This window comes from Alnus glutinosa, chromosome 5 (assembly GCF_958979055.1).
Source record: "Alnus glutinosa chromosome 5, dhAlnGlut1.1, whole genome shotgun sequence".
NCBI classification, from domain to species: domain Eukaryota; kingdom Viridiplantae; phylum Streptophyta; class Magnoliopsida; order Fagales; family Betulaceae; genus Alnus; species Alnus glutinosa.
This window is the reverse complement of record NC_084890.1, coordinates 13,804,831-13,832,483: the sequence shown is the minus strand read 5'-3', so window position 1 is coordinate 13,832,483 and position 27,653 is coordinate 13,804,831. Positions and strand designations below refer to the sequence as shown.

The 27,653-nt window shown below is 34.3% G+C and overlaps 5 protein-coding genes and 2 long non-coding RNA genes across 7 annotated transcripts; 3 read left to right on the top strand and 4 right to left on the bottom strand.

Moving 5' to 3' along the window:
* The first annotated feature begins 245 nt into the window (after nt 1-245).
* On the top strand, nt 246-4,196 carry LOC133867802 (uncharacterized). Its single transcript, XM_062304565.1, has 3 exons — nt 246-680; nt 2,772-2,844; nt 3,903-4,196. The coding sequence occupies exons 1-3, from the start codon at nt 492-494 to the stop codon at nt 3,962-3,964; spliced, it is 324 nt and encodes a 107-aa protein (XP_062160549.1). The 5' UTR covers nt 246-491; the 3' UTR covers nt 3,965-4,196.
* A 979-nt stretch (nt 4,197-5,175) lies between these two features.
* LOC133868580 (germin-like protein subfamily 1 member 17) lies at nt 5,176-6,181 on the bottom strand. Its single transcript, XM_062305512.1, has 2 exons — nt 6,007-6,181; nt 5,176-5,854 (listed from the first exon to the last, which is right to left on the bottom strand). Exons 1-2 carry the CDS (start codon nt 6,134-6,136, stop codon nt 5,307-5,309), a joined length of 678 nt encoding a protein of 225 aa, XP_062161496.1. The 5' UTR covers nt 6,137-6,181; the 3' UTR covers nt 5,176-5,306.
* Nucleotides 6,182-9,356: 3,175 nt separating this feature from the next.
* Nucleotides 9,357-10,358, bottom strand: LOC133867576 (germin-like protein subfamily 1 member 17). The gene is made up of 2 exons (XM_062304321.1): nt 10,188-10,358; nt 9,357-10,035 (listed from the first exon to the last, which is right to left on the bottom strand). The coding sequence occupies exons 1-2, from the start codon at nt 10,315-10,317 to the stop codon at nt 9,488-9,490; spliced, it is 678 nt and encodes a 225-aa protein (XP_062160305.1). The 5' UTR covers nt 10,318-10,358; the 3' UTR covers nt 9,357-9,487.
* A 3,138-nt stretch (nt 10,359-13,496) lies between these two features.
* LOC133868497 (germin-like protein subfamily 1 member 17) lies at nt 13,497-14,503 on the bottom strand. The gene is made up of 2 exons (XM_062305403.1): nt 14,328-14,503; nt 13,497-14,175 (listed from the first exon to the last, which is right to left on the bottom strand). The coding sequence occupies exons 1-2, from the start codon at nt 14,455-14,457 to the stop codon at nt 13,628-13,630; spliced, it is 678 nt and encodes a 225-aa protein (XP_062161387.1). The 5' UTR covers nt 14,458-14,503; the 3' UTR covers nt 13,497-13,627.
* A 2,934-nt stretch (nt 14,504-17,437) lies between these two features.
* LOC133867985 (uncharacterized) lies at nt 17,438-18,175 on the top strand. Its single transcript, XR_009900259.1, has 2 exons — nt 17,438-17,614; nt 17,724-18,175. It is a non-coding gene; the product is annotated as an uncharacterized LOC133867985 (long non-coding RNA).
* Nucleotides 18,176-22,837: 4,662 nt separating this feature from the next.
* On the top strand, nt 22,838-25,134 carry LOC133867599 (uncharacterized). Its single transcript, XR_009900116.1, has 3 exons — nt 22,838-22,984; nt 23,601-23,657; nt 24,822-25,134. It is a non-coding gene; the product is annotated as an uncharacterized LOC133867599 (long non-coding RNA).
* A 1,131-nt stretch (nt 25,135-26,265) lies between these two features.
* Nucleotides 26,266-27,265, bottom strand: LOC133868458 (germin-like protein subfamily 1 member 17). The gene is made up of 2 exons (XM_062305358.1): nt 27,097-27,265; nt 26,266-26,944 (listed from the first exon to the last, which is right to left on the bottom strand). Exons 1-2 carry the CDS (start codon nt 27,224-27,226, stop codon nt 26,397-26,399), a joined length of 678 nt encoding a protein of 225 aa, XP_062161342.1. The 5' UTR covers nt 27,227-27,265; the 3' UTR covers nt 26,266-26,396.
* Between the last annotated feature and the right edge of the window lie 388 nt (nt 27,266-27,653).

Below are 27,653 nucleotides of genomic sequence, written 5' to 3'. Positions count from 1 at the left end.
AACATCAAAGGAACGTGCAGATTCACACCATAACGGAAACTGTACCAACAATTGGAATAAAATAGGTTTAAGACAAAGTAATATAACTTGAATAATAAAATGTAATATTCTATTGCCATGTGTTAGCACATGATTTATTGGAAGAAGATAACATTATCTTCTTTTGGAACCCCACACACACTACACGTGTCTACTTTTCCTTTCTTTTTCCTCTTTCTTTCCCCTGCTTTCTCTTGGACCCGCACGCCCATCTCTTTTCCTTCTTCTTTCTTCTCTTCTTTCTTCTTTTCCTATTACCCTTCGACCTTCTCTGTTCTACTTGAACGCAGAGAGAGAGAGAGACAAGAGAGTGAGATCGAGAGATGGAGAGGGAGATCAGAGAGAGAGAGTTGGGAGTAGAGAGATGAAACTGAGAGAGAGCCGAGAGATGAGACCGAGATCGGGAGAGTTGAGGGAGATGGAGCCCGATCCTCCATGGATCGACGCCGGTGATGCGAGTTCCGGCCGACTCTACCGATGGGTCGACTATGGTGGTGCCTAGGACTCGATTTCCGGTGGAACCCAAGAGCTTGGACCTGCAACCCGCGACCCGAACCCAAGAACCCGTGAGACCCGATCTTTCGGTGGTGTTGTCCGGCGAGTCCTCCGACGAACCAGAGCCGATTTCCGGCCTTGCTTCGGTATGGTTTCTCTTCCCCTTGTCTTTGATTTTGGTTGAATTTCCACTTGGTTTGTTGTTGACCGAATGGGTTGTTGGTTTGATGTAGTTTGATCCTTGATATTTAGGTTTTGATTTGGGTTGATTTTCAATGGTTAATGTTTAAGATTTTTGGTTGCAAATCCGAATGGGGGTTTATTTGAGATTGTAGAGCTGATTTGGGATTTGATTTTTGTTGTGGCTTTGGTATGGGTTTCCCCTGTTTGGAGATGGATTATGGGTCTTTGGTGTTTGATTTAATTCCTTTGTTTTGGAAATTGAATGGTAGAATATATGTATGTGATTTGATGATGTTTTCTTAAGGTTTGTTGATGGAATTTGGTTGTGAATGGGAGCTGGTTTTGGGATTTCTTGTTGTGACCATGTGTGTTGAAATTGTGAAGTTGTGGGGTTGTTTGATCGGCCTAATATGGAGAAAGATTGGAATTCTGATTTAGGGCTATTTTAATTGATATGATTCTTGAGCTGATTTAGAGTGATTATGATAGTGTGGAATTATTGGATGATGTTAAGTGTTGGGTTTGGTTAATTTATTGTTGTGGACGTGTTTATGGAGGGTGATTTTAATGGGTGTATTTTGGTGCAGTTAGAAATTGGGGGTTGGATTTGTTGGTATATAATTAGATGATTTCAGGTGGTTTTCATGGTGGTTGATGCTTGAAGGTTTATTAGAGATAGTTTATGTATGATTATTTGATAATATTTTCTTGAGGTTGATGATAGAATCTTGGTTGCAAATGAGGGGCTGTTTTGGAGTTTATGGCTATGGGCCTTGATCGAGTTGAGGGGTGATTTTGATGGGTGTTTTGCTTGGCTATGACTGGTTGAAACTATGGATTGGGGTTCTTGATGTTATCCAAATTTGTTATATATGGATTAGGTGGCTGATTTAAGAATTGAGTTGATAAGATATTCATTGTTTTCTATGGAACATTGTTGGATTCTCATAAGGTGAAATCTAGGTTTAATACTTTAGTGATGGAAGCGTGGCAATTTATGTAATAGAATTATGTTATATTATGTAATAAGATTTTAGTTCCCATGTAGGTTGTCGAGAGTGGATTTTCATTGGAGATTGATGAATAGATATTAGGCTTTAGTGAAAATTGGATTAAGAGGTATATGGAATGTTGAGAGTAAATGGTGGTTGAATGATTATAATTGTTATGATTTTGATAGCTTTTGATGGCTATGCCTAATTGGTTATTAATGGGGATAGTTTACTTTACTTGGTGGTTGCTTGGTTAGGTTTTTTTTTGTAGAGGGGAACTGAAGAGTGTGAATCTAATGTATTTAGATCCTTTGTGCAAATAACAAATATGGTCGAGATGGAAAATACGTTGTAAGGCTTAATAGAATAAAATGAAAAGGAAATAGTCAAAGAAAAGAATAAAAGAGATAAAGTGAAATATATAAATAGGTATCTATAAAAGAAATACAAGAATCAATAAGTAAGTCAAGTAAACATAGATAACAATTTAGACATCGAAATGGATGTAATAAAATTGATATGAGTTGTGAACTAATAACAAATTGATTCCAGGTATAATGCTTAGCTTGATAAGCATCCTGTACATATATGTGTATATGTATGTGTGTATGGACCAAATACACTTAATTTGCTTAAATGGATAGACCAACTATAAGACTTAATTGTTAATAATGATAAGTAGGTAACTAAGTAACTAATCCACCTATTCATGTACACTAAGCAATTTAGTGTATCATTGGATAGGGTTTAAGCATCGTATACATTCATGTATATGTATATATATATGTAGGTGAGTAAGAAGCTATAAAAGCATTAACAATGATAGTGTGATTTAATAATAATAATAATAATAATAATAAGTAGTCAAATAAGATAGTAAATGTGTCATAGAGATGATAAGTGGAATAAAATAAGAACCTAGTCTAAATGATAACCTAATAATAGTTTAGGATCCCTAACTAGCCCTAGATGTGGATTACGCGACGTGTGAGCACGTGAGTAGTATATGTGTCATAGAGTATAGAGTTCAATAGCATAATCTAATGTTACTAATGTTTGCAGGATAGTGTCCGAATTGGAGACTTCAATGGGTTCTCCAATGTAGAGTCTGAGTCGTGGGTCCAATGCAGCCAAGGTGAATATTCTACTCACTGAGAAAATATATTTTTATGTATTTTATAGAAATGCAAATGATATATGATTTTCTTACTGAACCAACGATATGTTAACATGTATGATTTGGATGTTTTAAGTAGTTTCAATTATGTTGAAATATCAATGAAGTTATGAAATGATGCATGAATGAAAGGTTTTGAATTAATTGAAGTATTTGAAAGTGTGTTGTAGTTGGGATTTAATTATGCAAAGAAGAATGATGAAATTTCATGTTGATTGGTTCATGGTATTTGAAGAAAGCATGATTTGCAAAGAATAGGAGTATAGAGTTTGAATTGTAAAGCATAAAGCATGAACACATAATAATGGAAGAGAGCGTAAGGCTCATAATAACGAAGAGAGCGTAAGGCTCATAATAATGGAAGAGAGCGTAAGGCTCATAATAATGGAAGAGAGCGTAAGGCTCATAATAACGAAGAGAGCGTAAGGCTCATAATAATGGAAGAGAGTGTAAAGCTCATAATAACGAAGAGAGCGTAAGGCTCATAATAATCGAAGAGAGCGTAAGGCTCATAATAATGAAGAGAGCGTAAGGCTCATAATAACGAAGAGAGCGTAAGGCTCACAATGAATAAGAAGACTATCATGAGCATGCATAGCATTGTTTAAATTGTGTGATGTTTTCATGATAAGTATATTGTAGTTTTGCTAGACGTGTTAGTATGCATAAGAGTCTTGATAGAAAAAGAACTTATGTATATTGGTATCGTATGGTTGCATGATTTAAATGCCATTGTTTTCTATAATGAATCTCCTACGAATAATATTAGCTGCCTAGTATGTTAAAATGCTTTCTATTTGTCAGTGTATGCTATATCAGCTATGGGGATTTTCAAAACAGAAGTTTATAAAATTGGTAGCTGTTATAGTGTACGCATGACTAAAAAAGAAAAGTTGGTTCTTTGCGAAAACTTAGTGAATAGTATACCTCTGAGGTCTTAGTGTAATTATTTATGCTAAGGCGGTGGGCTCATAATTCCACCTATACGGATGTGGCAAACCCCCACAACCGTATAGATGATGTTTCTTTGGCTGCAGGTATTCCAGTCGTAGTATATGGTGTTGTAGAAGTATACTGAGGATATTATGACTGAAGCTCAACGCGACGGTTGTAATGTGTTAGACCGCGGGATGTCTATTCCTTTAGGTATTTTGATTATCGCTTGTGACGCTTGTGCCACATGATCTTTGTTAAGCCATTTATGTTATGTATTTAATTCGAGGAAAAATTTAATCATATAGTTATTTAATGGCTCTTTGTTGTAATTATTTGTGATAGGTGTATAAGATGTGACTTCCGCTATTAGGTTATGTTTTCCGCTGCATAGTTGATAGATGTTATACTTTGATTTGCCAAGTACATATTATGGGGTATGTACATATGTCGGCTTTGCGACATATCGTCGTGCCAATGTGAAGATCAGTTTATATTTTAAGGGATTAATGATTATGTGGATGTTTTGTATAAAAAAAAAAAAAAAAAAAAACGGGTCGTCACACACATGGCTATGCGGCCACGTGGTTCTTGGGCATGTGGCCAGTCGGCCACGTGGTCTAATAAACGTGGCTGATCGTGGCCAAGTGGAATATGGGCAAGTGGCAATATGGCTGCGTGGGATTAGAGCACGTGGCCATGTGGCCACATGCGTTAATCCATGTGGCGACATGGCCACGTGCCCTAATCCCACGCAGCCATGTTGCCGTGTGCACTAATCCCACGTCGTCATTTGGATACGTCGCTGATACATTCTACGGCGTGGTCATCTTGACAACGTGACTACAATAACGACTACTATAGTCACGTGGTGATTTGCACATATTTTTGTAGTGAGGGGAGATGCGAGTGACAAGAGAGCCACGATTACAACGAAATGGACTCCTTTGATCGACATATCTAATTAATTAAGCTCGATTTCTAATATTTTGCTTTAGCGATGGGCGAGACATATTATATATATGCATGGGAAACATGTCTATTAATTTATAGACAATTAACCACCATATGGTCCATATATGGAACTGGTCAATGCTTCTGTTATGTACACCAAGGCTTGAGTGGTTATGGATTTGAGAAATGTTAGAACATCTCCTGGTGTTCTTCTGCAATGGCATAGATGTAATTTTTTAATCAAAAAAATTACATGTATGCCATTCCAGGAGAACACTAGAAGAACACAATAGCTGGTTCAAAGAGAAGTTATGGCCTTCAACTTAACCCCATGCAATAGTGTTTTCTAATTCCTATATCTTTTGTTTTACAAAAGCGCGGAGGGAGAGAGAGAGAGAGAGATGCTCAACAAATCTAAACATTATTTTATACTCCAAGTACTCCACCTAGGGAGAGTTACATAAGCAACCTTTTATTTTAATATTGTTTTGATGGAATGAGGAAAACGGTTCATAACATTTTCATAAGTTTCTCTAATTCTTATATTCAAACTTTTTCTGAAGATCTTCAATAATTTTCTTGTCAAGTTGGAAGGCCTTGGCGAGAACATCAGGATTGATGGGAGGATCAGATCTAAAAACAGCGTCTGCTATTGTGATGACACCTGGATTTTGGCTACTCAAAGCAGCAAAGGCTACAGCATTGGTGTGTCCCACGTTGAACTGGAAGTGAATGAGACCAATTGGGAACACAAAGACATCTCCCTTGTTTAAAACCTTGGTGAAAAGACGGTTCTCAGTGTTGGATGTGACAAATCCGACTAACAGAGAACCTTCAAAGACTACCAGAATCTCAGTGCCACGAGGGTGAGTGTGGGGAGGATTTTCGCCATATGGTGCAAAGTCAATGCGAGCCAAAGATATGCCTAGAGTGTTGAGGCCTGGTATTTGTTGCACATTCACAGCAGTAACATTCGACTCAACTCGATTGTCTGTATTTCCAGGATTTTGGAGCCCTCGAAAGAAGAAATCTTCGGCCTTGGCTTGTTCCAAATCCTTGCAGAATTTTCCATTAACAAACACTGCAGGAAATAAATATTTGTTAGCATTAAAAGGGAAAAAAAATATATGATACACTCGTAATAATAGTTTGCAAGATCTCATACAAGAGTAAGAAAGCAATAACGATAGTCTTGCTTCTAAGCAGAATGTTGATAAATAAAAAAGTAAATACCAGCAGACTTGGGGTCATCAACTGCTACACAAATGTCCTGAAGAGGGCTGGGATCGTAGGCAGAGACAAGGGAGGATACCAGAGACAAGAGAGCAACAATTGCAACAAAATGGACTCCTTTCATCGACATATCTAAGCTTTGGTGATGGGTGAAAAATATTGTATGGGAAACAAGTCTATTTATAGATAACAGCTATTGAACTGGTCAATGGTTGTGCTACTACAAGTCTTGAGTGGTTATGGATTTACTATGAGAAGTACGAACTTCTTCTTCATTCTTCAACAACTAATGCAGACTTTTAACCACGTTTTGGTTTCTTCTTCTCGTGCTTTCTTCTTAATTGATAGATTACTTCTTCTCATGCTTAACTCAATAAATAATTGACAAGTTCTAGATCATATTTTAATTGCGCCTGTCATGCCACTTCAACGCCCGTAACATGCATATTTGTAAAAGGTGATCTCGTCAATTAACAACCGAAGCACTCAAATCTAGAATATTGCTGAAGATGTCAACGGACACGGCCGGTCTTAACTTGTTTATGAGAACTTAATCCGGCCATCAATAAATAAACAAAAAAGACAAGTAGAATAAAAGAAGAGAACACCGTACATACAGAACATATATAAATTTATTGTATTAATAAGTAATCGGTCTCCCAATTGAAAGAGGAAAATGTATTTTAATGCTTCAGATAATTTCAAAATAATTAATAGACGACGTATATACTTCTTTATATATAACAAAGCATGTGATTCTAAACTTGTATTTCTTTTCAGAAAATTTGTATTTCTTGAGTTAATCTTAGAAACGCCGTCTAAGTTTTCTTGTTATTATATATATATATATATATATATATATATATATATATATATATATATATATATATATATATGTAATTCTTTTATAATAAGGAGAAACTCCGTACGGACAACTAACCACACGAGGCATTGAAATTTTTTGAGCATTTGTTCTTTCCTTGGACTTTGATGAATATGGACGCCGTGTGTTCATACATACAAAGTAGGTACGTAGCTCCGTCAAAAATATTAAAATAAAAATTAATAATATAAATATTCATAAGAATTTTATTTTGAGAAATGTTACGTACATACCACATGCAGTATTATCTCACTTTTGCTGATGTGACATGCATTGTCAATTCACGATTGATTTTTCTGTTCTTTTACCAAGGGTGATTGATCTAAAGGGTAGGTACGTAATGTCATCTCATGCAGCATAGTAAAATAGTAGTGTATTATACAAAAGATCGTAATGCTAGAAACTACATTTTTAAATCACAATTATCTTGTAATACTGGTCTCAACCAATTCTTAAATCAGTCATTGTTAAAAAAATTAAAAAAAAAAAAAAACATTCAAGAGTTAGTTGAGACTAAGACGTTAGTATGGGAGGATGATTATAAAAGAAAAAAAAAAGTTTCTATAAATATTACAACTCTGCATGGGTAGATCGTTTTGTCACTATCTCTAATAATATTCCAATATTATCATCACTAGATTCACTACAAACATCATAATTCATATATAATTCACTACATGCAACCATTCAACACCCTTGGATGTTGGCCAAAGGTTTGAAAGCAAAGAAGATTTCAAGAACCCTCGATCAGCCTTCTCTCTGGAGTCTGGGCTATTCAATTCAGTGTGTACGTACGTAGATGAATATTCACAGTGAACTACTCGTACGTAAATCCACCATTAATCTCGTTGATATTTCATATGGAACAGAAACATGATGTTTTTGTATGGAGGTCAAGTATAATTTTGACAAATACTTTCAAGGCACTTCAGGCATTGATGATTGTTGCCATTTGTGTTTTCCTTTGGTTTGATGTACACTGATGATTATATAAAGCATTATTGACTAGGAAACTTAATTAACAAATCAAAATATAACAAAAAACCTCTAGTTAAAATCAAATTTGACAGATCGTCATTCTATTTTTTATCATAAAATTTTAGCCTAATTATAACTCTTGAACTTTCGCATAATTAATGTACTATCACACATAATTATATTATAGTTTTTTGTTAATTTTATCCTCAAACTTTTCAAACGATCAAATACCTTCTATAAAACTGGAGGCTAAATTTTTAAGGGAATTAAGCGAATCACGTGAATGTCACATGGCATGGTCACTAAGTACGTACCTTGTAATAAATAAGAAATAAATTGATGTACTTAAAAATACGAAAGATCAATAGGAAAATAATTACTGTGTTGAAACTCCCCCGTTAGTTTCATTGCCCCAAAATATGAACACTTACAATTTATGAGTTAATGATAGGTATTTTAATTAGGGATGAACATGCGGATGAATATTAACCACCCGCATTTGCTATCCGCAACTATCCGTGTATGCATATGTGGATGTGGTTAGCAAAAATACTACCAGCATATGTGGATGCTGATAGCAGTTTTAATTAGGTGATGCTAACCACATCCGCATACCCTTTATATATATGTATAGAGAGAGAGAGAGAGAGAGAGAGAGATTTTAGAAAATTCAACAAAACGATATTGTTTTGGTGTTTAATATCAAAATGATGTCCTTTTAGATTAAGTATAGATTATTTTACATTAGTTTGGTTAGATATATTGCTTAATTTCTCGTATAATATAAAACTTGGGCAAAAAGGTTAAAGTAATGTGAAATCAATATATTTTCAAAAGATTATGGCTTAAAAAAACTTAAAACAAGCCAAAAAACTAAAAATATGCATGCCTCAATTGTTTTCAAAATATAGAGACTCAAACAAGGCCTAATAGACTAAAATAAACCCATTACCAAATATGCGGATAGCAGTTAATAATCGCATTTAATAACCACGCGGATGCAATTAGTAAAAAGAATTGCACTGATACAGATCGATATGTAAAAGTTATATCCGCATTTTGGGGATGCGGTTGTATATATTTCAAATAATTAACCGCTTCTGCATGTACACCCTTAATTTTAATAACCAAAATAAACATTTATATTCTAATTTTTCTGAAATACCCTTTTAGATATATGAAGAAGTCTGAATTCAAATTAAAAAGATGAGTTTAAAATTTTAGAGTAATATTATGAGAAATTAAACCAATTACGTCCTATATAGCTAGACAAAGTTGTGGTTAAACATCCCACATAGACATAGACAAGTTAGAATCATTCATCTTTTTTTTTTTTTTTTTTTTTTCTTTTTTTTTTTAATGCTTTTGACAAATATATATAGCTGGTTCAAATAGAAGTTATGGCCTTCAACTTAACCCCATGCAATAGTGTTTCCTAATTCCTATATCTTTTGTTTTACAAAAGCGCGAAGGGAGAGAGAGAGAGAGATGCTCAACAAATCTAAATATTATTTTATACTCCAAGTACTCCACCTAGGGAGAGTTACATAAGCAACCTTTTATTTTAATATTGTTTTGATGGAATGAGGAAAACGGTTCATAACATTTTCATAAGTTTCTCTAATTCTTATATTCAAACTTTTTCTGAAGATCTTCAATAATTTTCTTGTCAAGTTGGAAGGCTTTGGCGAGAACATCAGGATTGATGGGAGGATCAGATCCAAAAACAGCGTCTGCTATTGTGATGACACCTGGATTTTGGCTACTCAAAGCAGCAAAGGCTACAGCATTGGTGTGTCCCACGTTGAACTGGAAGTGAATGAGACCAATTGGGAACACAAAGACATCTCCCTTGTTTAAAACCTTGGTGAAAAGACGGTTCTCAGTGTTGGATGTGACAAATCCGACTAACAGAGAACCTTCAAAGACTACCAGAATCTCAGTGCCACGAGGGTGAGTGTGGGGAGGATTTTCGCCATATGGTGCAAAGTCAATGCGAGCCAAAGATATGCCTAGAGTGTTGAGGCCTGGTATTTGTTGCACATTCACAGCAGTAACATTCGACCCAACTCGATTGTCTGTATTTCCAGGATTTTGGAGCCCTCGAAAGAAGAAATCTTCGGCCTTGGCTTGTTCCAAATCCTTGCAGAATTTTCCATTAACAAACACTGCAGGAAATAAATATTTGTTAGCATTAAAAGGGAAAAAAAATATATGATACACTCGTAATAATAGTTTGCAAGATCTCATACAAGAGTAAGAAAGCAATAACGATAGTCTTGCTTCTAAGCAGAATGTTGATAAATAAAAAAGTAAATACCAGCAGACTTGGGGTCATCAACTGCTACACAAATGTCCTGAAGAGGGCTGGGATCGTAGGCAGAGACAAGGGAGGATACCAGAGACAAGAGAGCAACAATTGCAACAAAATGGACTCCTTTCATCGACATATCTAAGCTTTGGTGATGGGTGAAAAATATTGTATGGGAAACAAGTCTATTTATAGATAACAGCTATTGAACTGGTCAATGGTTGTGCTACTACAAGTCTTGAGTGGTTATGGATTTACTATGAGAAGTACGAACTTCTTCTTCATTCTTCAACAACTAATGCAGACTTTTAACCACGTTTTGGTTTCTTCTTCTCGTGCTTTCTTCTTAATTGATAGATTACTTCTTCTCATGCTTAACTCAATAAATAATTGACAAGTTCTAGATCATATTTTAATTGCGCCTGTCATGCCACTTCAACGCCCGTAACATGCATATTTGTAAAAGGTGATCTCGTCAATTAACAACCGAAGCACTCAAATCTAGAATATTGCTGAAGATGTCAACGGACACGGCCGGTCTTAACTTGTTTATGAGAACTTAATCCGGCCATCAATAAATAAACAAAAAAGACAAGTAGAATAAAAGAAGAGAACACCGTACATACAGAACATATATAAATTTATTGTATTAATAAGTAATCGGTCTCCCAATTGAAAAAGGAAAATGTATTTTAATGCTTCAGATAATTTCAAAATAATTAATAGACGACGTATATACTTCTTTATATATAACAAAGCATGTGATTCTAAACTTGTATTTCTTTTCAGAAAATTTGTATTTCTTGAGTTAATCTTAGAAACGCCGTCTAAGTTTTCTTGTTATTATATATATATATATATATGTAATTCTTTTATAATAAGGAGAAACTCCGTACGGACAACTAACCACACGAGGCATTGAAATTTTTTGAGCATTTGTTCTTTCCTTGGACTTTGATGAATATGGACGCCGTGTGGTCATACATACAAAGTAGGTACGTAGCTCCGTCAAAAATATTAAAATAAAAATTAATAATATAAATATTCATAAGAATTTTATTTTGAGAAATGTTACGTACATACCACATGCAGTATTATCTCACTTTTGCTGATGTGACATGCATTGTCAATTCACGATTGATTTTTCTGTTCTTTTACCAAGGGTGATTGATCTAAAGGGTAGGTACGTAATGTCATCTCATGCAGCATAGTAAAATAGTAGTGTATTATACAAAAGATCGTAATGCTAGAAACTACATTTTTAAATCACAATTATCTTGTAATACTGGTCTCAACCAATTCTTAAATCAGTCATTGTTAAAAAAATTAAAAAAAAAAAAAAAACATTCAAGAGTTAGTTGAGACTAAGACGTTAGTATGGGAGGATGATTATAAAAGAAAAAAAAAAGTTTCTATAAATATTACAACTCTGCATGGGTAGATCGTTTTGTCACTATCTCTAATAATATTCCAATATTATCATCACTAGATTCACTACAAACATCATAATTCATATATAATTCACTACATGCAACCATTCAACACCCTTGGATGTTGGCCAAAGGTTTGAAAGCAAAGAAGATTTCAAGAACCCTCGATCAGCCTTCTCTCTGGAGTCTGGGCTATTCAATTCAATGTGTACGTACGTAGATGAATATTCACAGTGAACTACTCGTACGTAAATCCACCATTAATCTCGTTGATATTTCATATGGAACAGAAACATGATGTTTTTGTATGGAGGTCAAGTATAATTTTGACAAATACTTTCAAGGCACTTTAGGCATTGATGATTGTTGCCATTTGTGTTTTCCTTTGGTTTGATGTACACTGATGATTATATAAAGCATTATTGACTAGGAAACTTAATTAACAAATCAAAATATAACAAAAAACCTCTAGTTAAAATCAAATTTGACAGATCGTCATTCTATTTTTTATCATAAAATTTTAGCCTAATTATAACTCTTGAACTTTCGCATAATTAATGTACTATCACACATAATTATATTATAGTTTTTTGTTAATTTTATCCTCAAACTTTTCAAACGATCAAATACCTTCTATAAAACTGGAGGCTAAATTTTTAAGGGAATTAAGCGAATCACGTGAATGTCACATGGCATGGTCACTAAGTACGTACCTTGTAATAAATAAGAAATAAATTGATGTACTTAAAAATACGAAAGATCAATAGGAAAATAATTACTGTGTTGAAACTCCCCCGTTAGTTTCATTGCCCCAAAATATGAACACTTACAATTTATGAGTTAATGATAGGTATTTTAATTAGGGATGAACATGCGGATGAATATTAACCACCCGCATTTGCTATCCGCAACTATCCGTGTATGCATATGTGGATGTGGTTAGCAAAAATACTACCAGCATATGTGGATGCTGATAGCAGTTTTAATTAGGTGATGCTAACCACATCCGCATACCCTTTATATATATGTATAGAGAGAGAGAGAGAGAGAGAGAGAGATTTTAGAAAATTCAACAAAACGATATTGTTTTGGTGTTTAATATCAAAATGATGTCCTTTTAGATTAAGTATAGATTATTTTACATTAGTTTGGTTAGATATATTGCTTAATTTCTCGTATAATATAAAACTTGGGCAAAAAGGTTAAAGTAATGTGAAATCAATATATTTTCAAAAGATTATGGCTTAAAAAAACTTAAAACAAGCCAAAAAACTAAAAATATGCATGCCTCAATTGTTTTCAAAATATAGAGACTCAAACAAGGCCTAATAGACTAAAATAAACCCATTACCAAATATGCGGATAGCAGTTAATAATCGCATTTAATAACCACGCGGATGCAATTAGTAAAAAGAATTGCACTGATACAGATCGATATGTAAAAGTTATATCCGCATTTTGGGGATGCGGTTGTATATATTTCAAATAATTAACCGCTTCTGCATGTACACCCTTAATTTTAATAACCAAAATAAACATTTATATTCTAATTTTTCTGAAATACCCTTTTAGATATATGAAGAAGTCTGAATTCAAATTAAAAAGATGAGTTTAAAATTTTAGAGTAATATTATGAGAAATTAAACCAATTACGTCCTATATAGCTAGACAAAGTTGTGGTTAAACATCCCACATAGACATAGACAAGTTAGAATCATTCATCTTTTTTTTTTTTTTTTTTTTTTGTTTTTTTTTTTAATGCTTTTGACAAATATATATAGCTGGTTCAAATAGAAGTTATGGCCTTCAACTTAACCCCATGCAATAGTGTTTCCTAATTCCTATATCTTTTGTTTTACAAAAGCGCGAAGGGAGAGAGAGAGAGAGATGCTCAACAAATCTAAATATTATTTTATACTCCAAGTACTCCACCTAGGGAGAGTTACATAAGCAACCTTTTATTTTAATATTGTTTTGATGGAATGAGGAAAACGGTTCATAACATTTTCATAAGTTTCTCTAATTCTTATATTCAAACTTTTTCTGAAGATCTTCAATAATTTTCTTGTCAAGTTGGAAGGCTTTGGCGAGAACATCAGGATTGATGGGAGGATCAGATCCAAAAACAGCGTCTGCTATTGTGATGACACCTGGATTTTGGCTACTCAAAGCAGCAAAGGCTACAGCATTGGTGTGTCCCATGTTGAACTGGAAGTGAATGAGACCAATTGGGAACACAAAGACATCTCCCTTGTTTAAAACCTTGGTGAAAAGACGGTTCTCAGTGTTGGATGTGACAAATCCGACTAACAGAGAACCTTCAAAGACTACCAGAATCTCAGTGCCACGAGGGTGAGTGTGGGGAGGATTTTCGCCATATGGTGCAAAGTCAATGCGAGCCAAAGATATGCCTAGAGTGTTGAGGCCTGGTATTTGTTGCACATTCACAGCAGTAACATTCGACCCAACTCGATTGTCTGTATTTCCAGGATTTTGGAGCCCTCGAAAGAAGAAATCTTCGGCCTTGGCTTGTTCCAAATCCTTGCAGAATTTTCCATTAACAAACACTGCAGGAAATAAATATTTGTTAGCATTAAAAGGGAAAAAAAATATATGATACACTCGTAATAATAGTTTGCAAGATCTCATACAAGAGTAAGAAAGCAATAACGATAGTCTTGCTTCTAAGCAGAATGTTGATAAATAAAAAAGTAAATACCAGCAGACTTGGGGTCATCAACTGCTACACAAATGTCCTGAAGAGGGCTGGGATCGTAGGCAGAGACAAGGGAGGATACCAGAGACAAGAGAGCAACAATTGCAACAAAATGGACTCCTTTCATCGACATATCTAAGCTTTGGTGATGGGTGAAAAATATTGTATGGGAAACAAGTCTATTTATAGATAACAGCTATTGAACTGGTCAATGGTTGTGCTACTACAAGTCTTGAGTGGTTATGGATTTACTATGAGAAGTACGAACTTCTTCTTCATTCTTCAACAACTAATGCAGACTTTTAACCACGTTTTGGTTTCTTCTTCTCGTGCTTTCTTCTTAATTGATAGATTACTTCTTCTCATGCTTAACTCAATAAATAATTGACAAGTTCTAGATCATATTTTAATTGCGCCTGTCATGCCACTTCAACGCCCGTAACATGCATATTTGTAAAAGGTGATCTCGTCAATTAACAACCGAAGCACTCAAATCTAGAATATTGCTGAAGATGTCAACGGACACGGCCGGTCTTAACTTGTTTATGAGAACTTAATCCGGCCATCAATAAATAAACAAAAAAGACAAGTAGAATAAAAGAAGAGAACACCGTACATACAGAACATATATAAATTTATTGTATTAATAAGTAATCGGTCTCCCAATTGAAAGAGGAAAATGTATTTTAATGCTTCAGATAATTTCAAAATAATTAATAGACGACGTATATACTTCTTTATATATAACAAAGCATGTGATTCTAAACTTGTATTTCTTTTCAGAAAATTTGTATTTCTTGAGTTAATCTTAGAAACGCCGTCTAAGTTTTCTTGTTATTATATATATATATATATATATATATATATATATATATATATATATATATATATATATATATATATATATGTAATTCTTTTATAATAAGGAGAAACTCCGTACGGACAACTAACCACACGAGGCATTGAAATTTTTTGAGCATTTGTTCTTTCCTTGGACTTTGATGAATATGGACGCCGTGTGTTCATACATACAAAGTAGGTACGTAGCTCCGTCAAAAATATTAAAATAAAAATTAATAATATAAATATTCATAAGAATTGTTGTAAAATTAATGAAAATAACAAGACAAGATAAAGGGATTGTAAATATGAAACTAGTTCTTCAGGAACTATGTATGATTCTTCTCTATAATTGTGTGTTTTACAAAGTATCCAATACTCCCTTTTATAGACATAGAATCATAGTGGGAGGTTAAGGAATAGGAAAGGATAGGACATGAATTAAAAGGCTACATCAATGTATTACATGAATGTTATGGAATTCTAAAAGATGACATGAATGTGTAGAATTCCAATAGATGAAACTAAATGGTCATCCACCAAATGCATGAATGCATTCATAACACTCCCCCTTGGAAGACCATACACTAAGAATATGCCTCGTTAAAACCTTGCCAAGGAAAACCCAGTGGGAAAAAACCTGTGGCGAAGGAAAAAAGAGTACACTATTCTTGTGTGTCATCGTATGCTTTAGGATTGCCTCATTAAAACATTGCAAAGGAAAACCCAGTGGGAAAAACCTTAGCGAAGGAAAAAGAGTACAATCAGCATAATCATTTTACTCCCCCTCATAAGGATGATGAGCTTCAATTGTTTATGATGAAAGATCCTTGAGTCGGCGCATTCCAATGTTATTCACCAACTTCTTAAATGTTGCAGTTGGTAATGTTTTGGTAAATAAATCTGCTAAATTGTCACTTGATCGTATCTGCTTCACATCAATATCACCACTCTTCTGGAGCTCATGTGTATAAAAGAATTTTGGTGAAATATGTTTTGTTCTATCACCTTTAATGTATCCTCCTCTGATCTGTGTGATACAAGCAGCATTATCTTCTTATAATATTGTCGGGCTATCTTTGATTGTGGATAAACCACACTTTTCTCGAATGTGTTGAATTACTGATCTTAGCCATATGCATTCCCGACTTGTTTCATGAATTGCTATAATTTCTGAGTGATTTGAAGAAGTAGCAACAAGTGTTTGCTTGACAGATCTCCATGAAATAGCAGTACTTCCACATGTAAATAGATATCCTGTTTGAGATCTACCTTTATGCGGATCAGAAAGAAAACCCGCATCTGCATATCCAACTAACTGTGAATTTGAACCTTTTGGATAAAATAATCCCATGTCAGTTGTTCCACGAAGATAGCGTAGAACATGTTTAACCCCATTCCAATGCCTTCGAGTTGGTGCAGAACTGTATCTTGCTAGTAAATTAACTGAAAATGCTATATCAGGTCGTGTGCAATTTGCAAGATACATGAGTGCGCCAATTGCACTAAGATATGGTACTTCAGGACCAAGAATTTCTTCGTCATCTTCTCGAGGGCGAAAAGGGTCTTTTTTCACATCAAGCGAACGAACAACCATTGGAGTGCTCAAAGGATGAGCTTTCTCCATGTAAAAGTGCTTCAGGACTTTTTCTGTGTATGTTGATTGATGAACAAAAATTCCATTTTGAAAATGTTCAATCTGTAAGCCAAGACAAAATTTTGTCTTCCCAAGATCTTTCATCTCAAACTCATTTTTTAGATAAGTGGCAGTTTTTGTGAGCTCTTCTGGAGTCCCGACAAGATTTAAATCATCTACATAAACTGCAATGATAGCAAATCCAGATTCTGATTTCTTAATGAAAACGCATGGACAAATTGGATTATTCTCAAATCCTTCTTTCAATAGATATTCACTAAGACGATTGTACCACATGCGTCCGGATTGCTTTAACCCGTATAAAGATCTTTGTAGCTTGATAGAATAAATACTTCGGGATTTTGAATTACATGCTTCAGGCATTTTGTATCCTTCAGGGATTTTCATGTATATATCATTATCAAGTGATCCATATAAATATGCTGTAACCACATCCATTAAACGCATATCCAAACTTTCTGTAACTACCAAGCTAATCAAAAATCTAAATGTAATTACATCCACTACAGGGGAATATGTTTCTTCATAATCAATACCTGGTTTCTGCAGGAAACCTTGTGCAACAAGTCTTGCTTTATATCTCACAATTTCATTTTTCTCATTACGTTTTCGTACAAATACCCACTTGTATCCAACAGGCGACACACCTTCTGGTGTTTGGACTACAGGTCCAAATACTTCATGTTTTGCTAGTGAGTTCAATTCTGCCTGAATTGCTTCCTTCCACATTGGCCAATCATTTCTACGTCGACATTCTTCGACGGATTGTGGTTCAATATCATCATTACTTCTGGTAATGTCAAATGCAACTTTAAATGAAAATATGTTGTCGACAACAATTTTATTTCTATCAAATATTTCTCCTGTACTTATATAATTTATTGAGATCTCATTATTTTCAGGTACCTGTTCCTCTTCAGGGGGTAACTCTTCAGGAGATTCCTCTTCAAGAGGTTCCTCTTCAGGGGATTTCTTTTCAGGAGAATTTTGTACAGAAAGTTTGGATGGATCAATTTCCGTTGCCTGTTTTGTGGGTAAGGCCTCTTCAGGAGCGCCGATTTCATTTCCTTGTGCTTTTCTCTTCCGGGGAATCTTATCCTTTGCACCAATAGGTCTTCCACGCTTCAGGCGTGCCTTAGACTCATTTGCTGCTGTATTAGTTAATTGTCCTACAGGGACTTCTATCTTTGCTGAAGTATTAGCAGCTGGAATGTGAGACTTAATTATTTTCTTGTTGTCAGTAAATGCATCCGGCAATTGATTTGCAATACTCTGTAAATGAATGATCCTCTGAACTTCTAGTTCACATTGATTTGTACGAGGATCAAAATGTGATAACGTCGAATTTTTCCAAGTGATTTCTTGTCGTGCTTCTGGCAACGACTTTTCTTTCCCTAATGATGGGAATATATTTTCATCAAAATGACAGTCTTCAAAACGTGCTTTAAAAATATCACCAGTTAAAGGCTCAAGGTATCTAATAATAGATGGAGAGTCAAAACCAATATAAATCCCAAGTCTACGTTGAGGTCCCATTTTAGTGCGCTGAGGTGGAGCAATTGGAACATATACAGCACAACCAAAAATGCGAAAATGAAAAATATTTGGTGGTTGACCAAATGCAAGTTGTAAAGGAGAATATTTTTGGTAAGATGTTGGTCTGATCCGAACTAATGATGCAGCATGTAATATTGCATGTCCCCAAGCAGAAATAGGTAGTTTTGATTTCATAAGCAAAGGTCGAGCAATTAACTGAAGTCGTTTAATAAACGATTCAGCTAAACCATTTTGAGTGTGTGTATGAGCAACAGGATGCTCAACATTAATACCGATTGCCATGCAATAATCATAAAATGCTTGAGATGTAAATTCACCCGCATTATCCATCCGAATAGATTGAATTGGATAATCAGGGAATTGTGCCCGTAATCTAATTATTTGGGCAAGAAGTCTAGCAAATGCAATATTACGAGTAGAAAGTAGGCAAACATGTGACCATCTAGTTGATGCATCTATTAAAACCATAAAATATCTAAATGGCCCACATGGAGGGTGAATTGGCCCACATATATCCCCTTGAATTCTTTGTAAAAATGATGGAGATTCAAGAATTACCTTAGAAGGGGATGGTTTTATTACAAGTTTACCTTGAGAACATGCAGCACAAGGATAATCACTTTGTAAAAGAATCTTCTGGTTCTTTAAGGGATGCCCATGAGAGTTCTCAATTATTCAACGCATCATAATTGTTCCCGGATGTCCAAGACGATCATGCCAAAGCATAAACATTTTTGGATTAGAGCACTTCTGGTGCATCACAACATGTGATTCAATTGTTCTTATTGTTGTATAATACAACCCGGAAGAGAAAGCAGGCAGTTTTTTCAATATGAGCTTCTGGCCCGAAATTATTGAAGTAATATAAAGATATTCGTCACTGCCTTCATTAGTGGTTTCAACATGATAACCATTTAAACGAATATCTTTAAAACTGATTAAATTTCTTCTAGATTTAGAAGAATACAAAGCATCATCAATACAAAATTTTGTTCCTTTTGGCAATATAATATTTGCTCTTCCAGAGCCTTCAATTAGATTTGATGAACCTGATATTGTATTGACACTAGCTTTGTTTAATATTAAGTATTGAAAATATTTCTTATCTCTAAGAATTGTGTGCGTTGTACAACTGTCTGCTAGACACAAATCTTCACCAATCATTTTGGAATTAATCATTCCATCAGTATGGCCCATACCTCCATACATAATAAAATAAATATTAAATTTCATTAATCAAAATAAAATAACAAAATAAAATTAAAATTGACAACATAATGAAAACATATATATATATATATATATATTACTACAAGATTACTGTGATTAACAAAATTCATTTTAATCCACTTTTCTTTCTCTTTTATGGATGCTTGATATAGGTCGATCAGATGTTTAGGCGTACGGCAGGTACGCGACAAATGTCTTTTCATATTACACCTGTAACATTTATTGATCTTAATAGTTCTTTGTAGGTTTATTCTGTAAACCTTTTTTTTTATATTCTTTCGCCTCAGTGTGGTTCCACTTCTGGTGGAAATGAAAATTTCTTTTGTAAGAATTATGAGTACGTTCCCATTGACCTCTATAATATATATATATTCTACCACGTCCACGTCCACGATAATGGTTTCCTTTATTATCACAAAATGAGGTTCCATTTGCTTCAGAAAATGGTGTAGAACTCGTTGGACGAGATTGGTGATTTTTCATTAATAGCTCGTTGTTTTGCTCAGCCACTAGAAGACAAGATATTAGTTCAGAATATCTTGTAAAATTACACTCTCGATATTGCTGCTGCAGGAGCACATTCGAGGCATGAAATATGGTATATATCATCATAAGTGCACAGTTTTAACTGTGAGCTGATTTTAAAGAGTACAACTTCAGGTGCATCCAACAATAATGAGCTTTTTGGGAGGATAACTGTCTTCTGGTACTTGTATCTCTCCCTCAAATTATTCCACAAGGTCAATGAATCTTTTATTATAAGGTACTCATTTTTATTTAATTCATCATGTAGATGATGGCGAAGAAAAATTATTGCTTTAGCGCGATCCTGCAGGGATGCTTGATTTTCATTCATTGCTTTATCACGATCCTGCTGGGATGTTTGATTTTCATTCTTAATAGTATTTCCAAAATTCATAACATCAATATTCATAGCATTATAAAATGATAACATTTTAGTTCATATTAATCGCACATGGATCATAAGATTCATATGTTTTAATATGATTCTTAAAACAATAAAAATTTCTAAGCATATGTTAGAATGTTAATTAACAAAATAGATAATAAGATTACTAAATCTTAAAGAGGCTTACAATGATTGAAGAATATCCCACGGATAGCTTTTGGTGTTGAAGATCAAAAGAACACAACAACTGGCTAGAGCTTCGTGCTGATAACGTGTTGTAAAATTAATGAAAATAACAAGACAAGATAAAGAGATTGTAAATACGAAACTAGTTCTTCAGGAACTATGTATGATTCTTCTCTATAATTGTGTGTTTTACAAAGTATTCAATACTCCCTTTTATAGACATAGAATCATAGTGGGAGGTTAAGGAATAGGAAAGGATAGGACATGAATTAAAAGGCTATATCAATGTATTACATAAATGTTATGGAATTCTAAAAGATGACATGAATGTGTAGAATTCCAATAGATGAAACTAAATGGTCATCCACCAAATGCATGAATGCATTCATAACATTTTATTTTGAGAAATGTTACGTACATACCACATGCAGTATTATCTCACTTTTGCTGATGTGACATGCATTGTCAATTCACGATTGTTTTTTTCTGTTCTTTTACCAAGGGTGATTGATCTAAAGGGTAGGTACGTAATGTCATCTCATGCAGCATAGTAAAATAGTAGTGTATTATACAAAAGATCGTAATGCTAGAAACCACATTTTTAAATCACAATTATCTTGTAATACTGGTCTCAACAAATTCTTAAATCAGTCATTGTTAAAAAAATTAAAAAAAAAAAAAAAACATTCAAGAGTTAGTTGAGACTAAGACGTTAGCATGGGAGGATGATTATAAAAGAAAAAAAAAGTTTCTATAAATATTACTACTTTGCATGGGTAGATCGTTTTGTCACTATCTCTAATAATATTCCAATATTATCATCACTAGATTCACTACAATCATCATAATTCATATATAATTCACTACATGCAACCATTCAACACCCTTGGATGTTGGCCAAAGGTTTGAAAGCAAAGAAGATTTCAAGAACCCTCGATCAGCCTTCTCTCTGGACTCTGGGCTATTCAATTCAGTGTGTACGTACGTAGATGAATATTCACAGTGAACTACTCGTACATAAATCCACCATTAATCTCGTTGATATTTCATATGGAACAGAAACATGATGTTTTTGTATGGAGGTCAAGTATAATTTTGACAAATACTTTCAAGGCACTTCAGGCACTGATGATTGTTGCCATTTGTCTTTTCCTTTGGTTTGATGTACACTGATGATTATATAAAGCATTATTGACTAGGAAACTTAATTAACAAATCAAAATATAACAAAAAACCTCTAGTTAAAATCAAATTTGACAGATCGTCATTCTATTTTTTATCATAAAATTTTAGCCTAATTATAACTCTTGAACTCTCGCATAATTAATGTACTATCACACCTAATTATATTATAGTTTTTTGTTAATTTTATCCTCAAACTTTTCAAACGATCAAATACCTTCTATAAAACTGAAGGCTAAATTTTTAAGGGAATTAAGCAAATCACGTGAATGTCACATGGCATGGTCACTAAGTACGTACCTTGTAATAAATAAGAAATAAATTGATGTACTTAAAAATACGAAAGATCAATAGGAAAATAATTACTGTGTTGAAACTCCCCCGTTAGTTTCATTGCCCCAAAATATGAACACTTACAATTTATGAGTTAATGATAGGTATTTTAATTAGGGATGAACATGCAGATGAATATTAACCGCCCGCATTCGCTATCCGCAACTATCCGTATATGCATGTGTGGATGTGGTTAGCAAAAATCCTACCAGCATATGTAATGTTCAAGATATTTTGTAATAACTAAAACGCAAAATTTGGGTAAATAATTAATTTAAGTTAAATTAGCGTCTTTAAAATGTAAGAGAATATTTTTAGGTTCAAAGAAAAGAAATTACAAAGATAAAATAATAATAATAATAATAAATAAATAACAAAAATAAATAAATAAATAAAATAAAATAAAATAAAAAAGACAAACAAGGCCGCACGGCCTTTTGCTCAAAAGGCCATTCGGCCATTTGAGCAAATGGCCGTTGGCCATTTAAGTTATGAAGGACCTGATGGTCCTTCATTTAATAATAATAAAAAAAAAATTGTAAGTGTGAGGCGCATGTGCGCCTCACCTAAACATAAAGGAAAGAGGCAGTGACTCCCTCTTTCCTGTATGACCCAAGAGAAAAGCAAGAAAAACAGAGGAGGGATTTCCTTAAGATTTTTCACACAAAAACTTTGATTCACGAAGATCCAACGGTCCAATCTTCGATCCGTCTTAGGATACGAGATCCTTGCACTCGGATCTACGTTCCTACCGTTCACTTTGAGGTAAAACACTAAACTCATGGTTTTGTGATTTTTGGGTAAAATCTTATAAATGAGTTTAATCCTCTATGTTCTTTTGGTGTTTGGGCTTGTTGGGACTTGCTTGAGGCTACCCAAACCTTGAGTTTTGGGTTTGGTAATCTTGTGGTGAGTTTTCCTCAAACCCTAACTCTTAGTTATTTGATTTTAGTTGTGTTTTGGGGTATTAAACCTTAGTAAATGCTATGGGTTAATGATGTTGTGATTATGGTAGTGTTTTATAATTATGGGTTAGGTTTGGGAAGTCTTAATTTGATGGGTTAAATTAATTTGGGGTTTTGAAGTGTTTAAAACATAGATTGAGAATTAATGGATTAATTGCATTGGAAGTGTTAAATAATTTCAAATCATCTATGACTTTTACAAAAAAAAAAAAAAGAAAGAAGGCATTTATGGGATTAGGTCCTAAAAATAATAATTTATATAAATTGAAAATTTTAATCGCAAATTGAGGAATATTTTCATGTATAGGTTTAGGTAATTAGTAGGAAATTCATGTTGTAGCCTTTGAGTTATTCAAAGTGCTAATTGTTATAGTTGTTGGTTAAAAGCTAAATGGTGCATTGTGTTATAATTATAGCGGCACTTTGAGGGTCAAACCTAGGATTGTTGGAATCAAGATTACGAGTAATCCAAGGTGAGTATTCTACTCACTGAGAAGTATTATTTTCATAAATGATGAATTGCAAAATATATATTGTTTTACAAATCTGAACCAACTGTATGTTGATTATGAATTGTTTTGGATGATTTGAGTACTTTGGAGTATATTGAAATATTGATGATGTTTTGAACAATGAATATGATTGGTGAGTTTAGAGTGAGTATAAAGATTTAAGTTATGCAAATTGTTAAAGAAATGACATGTTGAATTGTTTATGTTTTATAAAGAAAGCATGTGTTAAAAGCATGATTATGAAATTAAATGTATAGTATTTAAGCATGAGCATTGAGCATGAAACATGAACGCATAAACAAACTATTAGGGGGATCTATGTCCCATAGGCATGAACTAGAAGGGGTACATACGCCCCAGGGGGATCTACGCCCCAAACGCATGAACTAGAAGGGGGACATACGCCCCAGGGGGATCTACGCCCCAAACGCATGAACTAGTGGGGGATATACGCCCCTTACGTATGAACTAGTGGGGGGGACATACGCCCCATACGAACACACGCATGAACTATGGGGGGGACCGACGCCCCAGGGGGATTTACGCCCCATATGAACGTACACATGAACTAGTATTGGGAGATTTATGCCCCTTAGGAACATACACATGAACTAGTATTGGGGGGACCAATGCCCAATAGGAATACAACAGAAACTTACATGAGCATGTATAGCATTGTTTTCATGAGTGTGATGTTTTTATACTATGAGTAGTTTTGCTAGACGTATTAGTATGCATAAGAGTCTCAATGGAAAAGAACTTATGTATATTTCTATCGGATGGTTGCATGACTTAAATGCTATTATTTTCTAAGTCTCATTGAAACAAAAGTATTACAGTAGGTGAGGATGTATGTAGATGTTTCCAACAATGGAACTTTTACGTATATGCTCAGCTGCGTAGTATGTTTTAAATGTTTTCTATTAGTCGGTGTTTGCTGTATCAGCTATGGGAGTTTTGAAACAAAAGTTTATAAATTGATAGCTGTTATAGTGTACGCGAGACTAAAATAAGAAAAGTTGGTTCTTTGCAAAAACTCAGTGAATAGTATACCTCTGAGGTCTTAGTGTATTTATTTATGCTAAGATGGTGGGCTCATAATTCCACCTATACGGATGTGGCAAGCCCCCACAACCGTATAGATGATGCTACTTTGGCTGCAGGTACTCTAGAGTTAGATGACGATCCAATAGCGTCATACCTGGGATATTACGACTGAGACTCACTGCGACAGTTGTAATGGGTTGGACTATGGTGTCCTCCCTTTTTGGTATATTTTGTATATGGCTTGTGACGTGAGTGTCACGTATTCTTTTGTATAAGCCATTCTTTTGTTATATGATGTAATGATGTTAAGCCTTAAACAGATAGACATGTGTATGACTCTTTTGTTAAATCAACAGGTTACGTTTTAGTTGTATTATTCCGCTGAAAATATGATGGTGTTATTATGTTTTCTGCTGTTAGGTATAACTCTGATTATCAGGTATATGTTATGGGGCATGTGTCATATGTTGGCTGAGCGACAAATAGTCGTGCCACTGTGACGACTTGTCTATTGTTTGTAAAAAAAAAAAAAAAAAAAAAAAAAAAAAAACGGGTTGTCACAGCATATGTGGATGCTGATAGCAGTTTTAATTAGGTGATGCTAACCACATCCGCATACCCTTTATATATATGTATAGAGAGAGAGAGAGAGAGAGAGACAGAGACAGAGAGATTTTAGAAAATTCAACAAAACGATAATGTTTTGGTGTTTAATATCAAAATGACGTCCTTTTAGATTAAGTATAGATTATTTTACATTAGTTTGGCTGGATATATTGCTTAATTTCTCGTATAATATAAAACTTGGGCAAAAAGGTAAAAGTAATGTGAAATCAATATATTTTCAAAAGATTATGGCTTAAAAAAACTTAAAACAAGCCAAAAAACTAAAAATATGCATGCCTCAAATGTTTTCAAAATATAGAGACTCAAACAAGGCCTAATAGACAAAAATAAACCCATTACCAAATATGCGGATAGCAGTTAATAATCGCATTTAATAATCACGCGGATGCAATTAGTAAAAAGAATTGCACTGATACAGATCGATATGTAAAAGTTATATCCGCATTTTGGGGATGCGGTTGTAGATATTTCAAATAATTAACCGCTTCTGCATGTACACCCTTAATTTTAATAACCAAAATAAACATTTATATTCCAATTTTTCTGAAATACCCTTTTAGATATATGAAGAAGTCTGAATTCAAATTAAAAAGATGAGTTTAAAATTTTAGAGTAATATTATGAGAAATTAAACCAATTACGTCCTATATAGCTAGACAAAGTTGTGGTTAAACATCCCACATAGACATAGACAAGTTAGAATCATTCATCTTTTTTTCTTTTTCTTTTTTTTTTTTTTTTTTAATGCTTTTGACAAATATATATAGCTGGTTCAAAGAGAAGTTATGGCCTTCAACTTAACCCCATGCAATAGTGTTTCCTAATTCCTATATCTTTTGTTTTACAAAAGCGCGAGGGAGAGAGAGAGAGAGAGAGAGAGAGAGATATGCTCAAGTTGCTCAACAAATCTAAATATTATTTTATACTCCAATTACTCCACCTAGGGAGAGTTACATAAGCAACCTTTTATTTTAATATTGTTTGATGGAATGAGGAAAACGGTTCATAACATTTTCATAAGTTTCTCTAATTCTTATATTCAAACTTTTTCTGAAGATCTTCAATAATTTTCTTGTCAAGTTGGAAGGCCTTGGCGAGAACATCAGGATTGATGGGAGGATCAGATCCAAAAACAGCGTCTGCTATTGTGATGACACCTGGATTTTGGCTACTCAAAGCAGCAAAGGCTACAGCATTGGCGTGTCCCACGTTGAACTGGAAGTGAATGAGACCAATTGGGAACACAAAGACATCTCCCTTGTTTAAAACCTTGGTGAAAAGACGGTTCTCAGTGTTGGATGTGACAAATCCGACTAACAGAGAACCTTCAAAGACTACCAGAATCTCAGTGCCACGAGGGTGAGTGTGGGGAGGATTTTCGCCATATGGTGCAAAGTCAATGCGAGCCAAAGATATGCCTAGAGTGTTGAGGCCTGGTATTTGTTGCACATTCACAGCAGTAACATTCGACCCAACTCGATTGTCTGTATTTCCAGGATTTTGGAGCCCTCGAAAGAAGAAATCTTCGGCCTTGGCTTGCTCCAAATCCTTGCAGAATTTTCCATTAACGAACACTGCAGGAAATAAATATTTGTTAGCATTAAAAGGGAAAAAAAATATATGATACACTCATAATAATAGTTTGCAAGATCTCATACAAGAGTAAGAAAGCAATAACGATAGTCTTGCTTCTAAGCAGAATGTTGATAAATAAAAAAGTAAATACCAGCAGACTTGGGGTCATCAACTGCTACACAAATGTCCTGAAGAGGGCTGGGATCGTAGGCAGAGACAAGGGAGGATACCAGAGACAAGAGAGCAACAATTGCAACAAAATGGACTCCTTTCATCGACATATCTAAGCTTTGGTGATGGGTAAAAAATATTGTATGGGAAATAAGTCTATTTATAGATAACAGCTATTGAACTGGTCAATGGTTGTGCTACTACAAGTCTTGAGTGTTTATGGATTTACTAGGAGAAGTACGAACTTCTTCTTCATTCTTCAACAACTAATGCAGACTTTTAACCACGTTTTGGTTTCTTCTTCTCGTGCTTTCTTCTTAATTGATAGATTACTTCTTCTCATGCTTAACTCAATAAATAATTGACAAGTTCTAGATCATATTATAATTGCGCCTGTCATGCCACTTCAACGCCCGTAACATGCATATTTGTAAAGAAAAATGTTAGATTTACAACACCAATACAACAACTGTACAACAATCCCTCACATGAGGATGGGTCCCACATACTGGGGCCCACCCTCATGTGAGGGGTTGT